General features: G+C 60.3%; 1 protein-coding gene across 1 annotated transcript in view; it reads right to left on the bottom strand.

The window, feature by feature from the left end:
* Window positions 1-3,532, bottom strand: part of LOC149862437 (myosin-7) — a 28,661-nt gene extending 25,129 nt beyond the window's left edge. Inside the window, exons 1-5 of the mRNA XM_090050588.1 lie at window positions 3,452-3,532; window positions 2,237-2,303; window positions 1,882-2,089; window positions 1,138-1,281; window positions 2-158 (exon numbers count right to left, since the gene is read on the bottom strand). Coding sequence (XP_089906714.1) covers window positions 2-158; window positions 1,138-1,281; window positions 1,882-2,082 — 502 coding nt within the window. The 5' untranslated portion in view covers window positions 2,083-2,089; window positions 2,237-2,303; window positions 3,452-3,532. The remainder of the gene's footprint in view (window position 1; window positions 159-1,137; window positions 1,282-1,881; window positions 2,090-2,236; window positions 2,304-3,451) is intronic.
* Window positions 3,533-6,000: the final 2,468 nt, after the last annotated feature.

Below are 6,000 nucleotides of genomic sequence, written 5' to 3' on the forward strand. Positions count from 1 at the left end.
CCCGTCAACATGTATTGGTAGGCATTGTCAGAGATAGAGAAGATGTGGGGCGGGGCTTCACTCCTCTTCTTGCCCCGATAGGCAGCCACCACTTCTGCATTGTAGACTGGCAGCCACTTGTAGGGGTTGATGGTCACGCAGAACAGCCCTGAGTAGGTCTGGAGAGAAGGGAGAAAGGACAGGATTAGGACCAGAGAGAGGGAGGATAAGAATGGCAAGACCCTCTCCTGCCCACCAGGGGTCAAGCAGTGGTGCTGCCCAGCTCCAGCTTGGAGGGGATGGGATGCCCCAAGCAAATGAAGGACCTGCCCCCACCCACATGTCTTTGGACTGGTTGACCAGATGGAAGGCCAGGGAATCAGCTGCCTGGTCCAGAACAGCCTGGCAACCTTGATCTAAAGTGTCTGACACAGGGTGGCTGTGAGGCCCTTGGGTCTAGAGTGTCACCCTCTGAAAATGGCTCAAAGGCCCATGCGTGAGGGCTCCAGAAGGGTCCCCACACTGTGCACCCTGGGTATCTGGCTCCAAAGGGATGCTGGTTCCCCATAGTCTAGAATGCCCGGGTCTATAACAAGCTGAGCATCTCTTGGTCTAGAGTACCTACCCCAGAGCATCTCTGATGGCCCAGATCTAGAACACCTGACTTCAGGACATCTCGCATGACCCCGATCTCCAATACCCAACTACGGGGCATCTCTCATTACTCAGGGTTGGGACAACCAACCACAGGGTGTCTCTTGTTACCCAGATCCATACACTACCTCAGGGTACATCTAATCTAGAACACACAACCATAGGACATATCTTGGTAGTCCTGTATAGACAACTCAGTCCCAGGGCATTTCTCATGGCCCTGATCTAGAGCAGTGACCCTGATTGAGAACCCCCAGTCCTAGGGCATCTCCAATGACATCGCTCTAGATGCCCCCCCACCAACCCCAAAAGGCCGCAATCTCTCCAGCTGGGTTGTCCAGGCCCAAGGTGATTGTGCTTCTCCTGATCTCATAGACTTGCAGAGAAGTCAGGCTGGAAGGGACCTCCAGAAGTCATCTTATCCAACCCCCTCCATCAGGGATGCCTGGGGGTGGTTCTAAGGCTTCAGGCCCCCTGGGCAAGGGGAGGATGCAGGGGACTCACGTAGATCATCCATGAGGCGTAGCGTTCCTTGAGGTTGTAGAGGACGGCCGGCTCATGGAGGAAGGTCAGCATGGCCATGTCCTCTATCTTGTCGAACTTGGGTGGGTTCTGTTGCATAAGCTGATCCTCCTTTACCGTCACCGTCTGCCAGGGTTGCCCTCAGGTTAGCTGGGACCCAGCACCCCAGGGCAGGGGCAGGGAATGGGTCCTGGCCCAATTGGGTGGAGGAAGGGACCAAGTGGGGGGACCCCACGGAGCTGGGAGACCCCTGAGACCCCCCAGAGGGATGGAAGGGGCTGGAGGGGTCAGGATTGAGGCTAAAGGGAAGATCCTGGGAGGAATGGACGCAGTAGGGGGGTGGGGATTGGAGGGATCCCAAGGGGGTGGGGGGGCAAGATGGGGCAGCTCCAGGGGGCACCGTGGTCAGGACAAGGACCCCAGGAGGGGCTGGAGCAAGGCAGAGCAGCCCCAGGGGCCACGGTGGGAAGTGGGCACGATGGGGGAATCCTAGGGGTCAAGCTAAGCTTACTCCAAAGGGCACTGGAGGGGTGGGGGCTGGGGCATCTCCAGGGGGTGCTGTGAGGTGCCTGGGGTAGGATGGGGAACTCCAGGGCGAGCTATGGAGGACTGGGGTGAGATCTGGCAGATCCAGGGATGCCATGGGGGCCCAGGGCAACCCCAGTGGGCGTCATCAGGGGCTGGGGCAAATCCATGCGATTCCACAGGGGGCGGAGGGGGCCTCACCTTGCCATTCTCAGTCTCTGCCGTGACCTTGCCACCCTCGCGGGAGGTGATCTTGGCCTTGACAAACTCCTCCTTGTCATCAGGCACGAAGACATCACGCTTGAGGTCAAAGGGGCGGGTCTGGGCCTCCACCCGCTCCTTGTCCGACTTGCGCAAGTAGGGGGCAGCCTCCCCAAATTCTGCCATCTCTGCATCTCCCATGGTGCCTCTTGGGGAGCAAGGGAGGGCTTGTGAACCAGGCATGGCTCAGCCAGGGCCTCAAACCCCTGGCCTGGGGCCTGGGAGACAGCTGCCTATAGGAACATGCATTTCCTGCTGCAATCCCACCCCAGAAGGAGTCACATCTCGGCCCTACCTTGTGTGTCCTGGCGGGTCCTGAAAAGAGGAAGGTGGTGGCTGGGTCTGTCCCTCGGGCTGGAGTCCTGGCGGGGGAAGGGGTCAGCAGGGAGCGGTAGAGACCTCCCCCACATGGGTGCAGCCCCTCTGACCAGGCCCGGACACATTGTACATGCAGGGAGGTGCACACAGATCACACACACATATAAACGCTGGCTGTGCACACGGTCCACACGCCCCCACAGATGGCACATGCAAGTCCACACACACGCAAACACTGATTGGATGCTCACCGTGCACACACACAGACATACACATTGCACACATGGATTGCACACATACACATCTGCACATGGATGACACTCCACTTGCACAGCTGAGTGCCCCACACACTTATACAGGGCACACACATGTGCAAGGACACATGCATAGCACACACATTGCACAAGTGCCTACATGGACTGCACATGCTAGTTCACACACAAACACAGATCGCACACACATTGCCCACATACACATTCATACAGATTACATGCACACGTACATACAAACTGCACGCACACACAATCGCGCACATGCGTAGACACACAGATTGCACACACAAGTACACACATGCAAACGTAGGCCCCACACATGCAAGAACAGATGCCAATTCCACATGCAGGCAGTGCACTTACACAAGTACACACCTAACCACAGATCTCACACACACACTGCACATGCACCTACACTCTCAGGCACACACCCCAGTACCCACATGCGTGTCCGCACAGATTGTACATGTGTGTGCTTGTAGACAGCACAAGCGAGGGCATCACAGATGTATGTGGCTTGCACACACAGATGGCACCCCTGCACGTTCACATACCTGAGCACGTGCGCATGCACACACACACACCAGTAAACCTGTACATGCACACATGCATGGACACACACAACACCCCCCCAGACAAGGTACCCAGGCCCCTGCCCCCCTTCATACCCCATCACCCCATGGCCCCTCCAGGGACACCACAACCTCCCCCCTGCCCTGGCTGCCTGCCCCCTCCTCAGCCCCCCACCCCGGGACCCACTGACCCCTGACAGCCTCCCCTGCCCCACCCCAAACCAAGGGGCCCTTCTATGCTCCCACCCAGCCCCAGACACCCTCCTCCAGGACTCATGGACCTCCTAACACCCCTTATAGACCCCCCTGGTATTCCCCCATAGCCCCAAACCCCCCCAGCCCACACACCTCACGCCAAAGCTGAGGGGCCTGTGAGGGTGGCTGTTGAGGGGGCCCCTATATACCCCCCGCCCCCCACCCCTGTGGCAGGGCAGAGCCAGGCCCCCGCCCCCCCAGCCCCACTTCTGTCCTTCCCCCACCAGGGAACAATTGGAAGCTCTCGTCATTGTCCAGGAACGATGAAGAATAGGAACAGGTTTGGGGAAGGGAGGGCGGGGGGGCATCCCAGGCATCCACGGGGCTGGGATTCCAGGGCAGATGGACTCACGGACGCCAGGCTGCAGCCCCTGCCCCACCCCCCAGCCTGTGGATGCCCTTCACTCCTGACGCATAGCCCCTGCGCCCCCCCAGCCTGTCTGGTGCCCCTCACTCCCGACCCACAGCTCCCTGCCACCCCCACCCCACCCTGCAATACCCCTCACTCTCGACCTGCAGCCCCCAGCCCCACAGGCTGTGTCAGCCTGGGAAACATTATGGGATAGGAAATTAAATTGCCATAGAAACATGCGAGCAAAAGGACCTGGTCCCTCCAGTGAATGGGACCCAGGATACCTTGGTTCTCTCCCAGCCCTGGGTGGGGGCAGCAAGGCCAGAACAAAGGGGTCCTGGGAGCCCAGATGCCTGGGGTTATTCCCCAGCTCTGGTACAGGGGTGGGGTCTTGGGAGGGTCAGAGCTGGAGGAGTGGGGGGCTGCTGGCAGCCAGGATGCCTGGGTTCTCACCCAGCTCTGAAGGGCAGTGGGGACTTAAAGGAGTGGGGGGAGGGCATTGGGAGCCTAGATGCCTGGGTCCTTTGTGTCTGCTCAGCTCCCTTCCCCCCAGGGCCAGGCCAAACTGACAAAGGACAGGTGTGTGTGTGGGGGGGCTTTGTTTGGTCTTTGAACAGGTGTCAGGCCCTAATCCCAAGTGTGTGGCTGGTGGGGATGGGGCACTGTGCCAGTCTTCTTAACGCCTTGTGTGCCAGAGGCCCCCCAGCCTCCCCACTGCCCAGTTGGCAGAGGGAACACAGGCGACCGGACCCCCAGAAGCCCCCACACCCCAAGAACCCAGGCCTCCAGGCTCTCCCTCTCCTGGAGAACCCAGGTTCAGGGCTCCCAGACCTGTCTCTCTTTCTCTTCCCCTTATCCTTTTTTCCCCTCCCCCCACAAGGGTAATTTTAGCTGCCACTTCCCCACACCCCCTCCCAGCATTCCCTGCCCCCCTGACACTCAATCCCCCCTTCCCAATGACGTGAACAAAGGGGCCCAGGACAATAGGAAGGACCTTGAGAAGGACCTGGCCTTATATAGCCCTGCCTGAAAGGCTGGCCTGTATTAATAGCCCCTGGCCAAGAATAGAACCCAGGCGTCCAGGGAGGGGGGTCTCCCCCCCCCCCAGCTCACCGGACCCTATTGTCATCCCCAAAGCAGGAGAGAACCCAGGCATGTGCAGCGTGGGGACGGGCCTGGAGGCAGCCCCCTCCAGCCCAAAGTCCCACTCGTCTTCCAGAGACCGGAGGGAACCCAGACATCCAGGGGGGACCTCGGATCCAACCCCCCTCACCCCTCTAAAGCCCACTGGACCCCACTGGTGTCCCAGAGCCCAGAGAGAGCCCAGGGGTCTGGGGGGCTCCCACCCCTGAGACTTCCACTTCCCTCCCAGAGCTGGACAGAACCCAGGCATCCGGGCTCCTAGCCCCTTGTTCTACTCCCAGTCCCCCCAGCCCAGCCCAGGGCTTGGGGCTGTGGGGAGATAGGGCCCGGATGCCCGGGTGGGGGAGAGTGGTTGGACACCTGGTTTTTCTCTCATGTCTGGGAGGGGAGTGGGGTCGGGTCCCCGGGCACCTAGGGTCTATCCAGCTCTGGAGTCCAGTGGGTTAGAGTAGGAAGTGCTACAAGCCCAGTGGGTTCTTCTCTGGGAGGGGAGTGGGGGCTGGAATGTTAGAACAGGGGCAGGGGGAGCCCTGATGCCTGGGTTCCCTCCCAGCACCAGGAGGCTTTGTGGGGCCTGGCAGGTTGGGTGAGGGGGAGCAGGGAGCCTGGTTTCCACTCCATTGAGAGCCTGGATACCTGGGTTCCCACTCAGGCCTAGGAGGGCAGCAGGGCCTGGGCGCATGGACACCTGGGTCCTATTAAACCGGGGCTTCCCCTGGCAGGGTCCCAGGAAATTCCCCTCCCCGCCCCATGCAGCTGGGCAGGGTCCAGGCACCTGCCATTGCCCCCCAGACAATACCACCCCCCTTGGTCCCAGTAGCTTGGGTCTCGTGCCGGTATTCACATGCCAGGGGGGTGTTAAAACCCAGGCGTCTGGGCTCCCAGCCCCTGTCCCCACACCCAGCAAGCAGAGTACCCAGGTGTCCTCCATGCCTGGCCTGGCTGGGACAATAGCCTGGTGCATTCTTTGGGGAGGGGCATTTCCTATTGTCTTGGCTCCAGCTGCTGTCATCTGGGCCAGGAGCACCGCAGGGGATGGACCCAGCACTCCAGGCTCCCCAGCCTGCTACCTTCCCTAGCCGGAGAGAACCCAGATGCCTGGGACCCCGTCCTCCACCCCAGACATATGGGTCCTCTCCTGGCTCTG

This window comes from Crocodylus siamensis, chromosome 6 (assembly GCF_052110815.1).
Source record: "Crocodylus siamensis isolate JL-2025a chromosome 6, ASM5211081v1, whole genome shotgun sequence".
Taxonomy (NCBI): domain Eukaryota; kingdom Metazoa; phylum Chordata; order Crocodylia; family Crocodylidae; genus Crocodylus; species Crocodylus siamensis.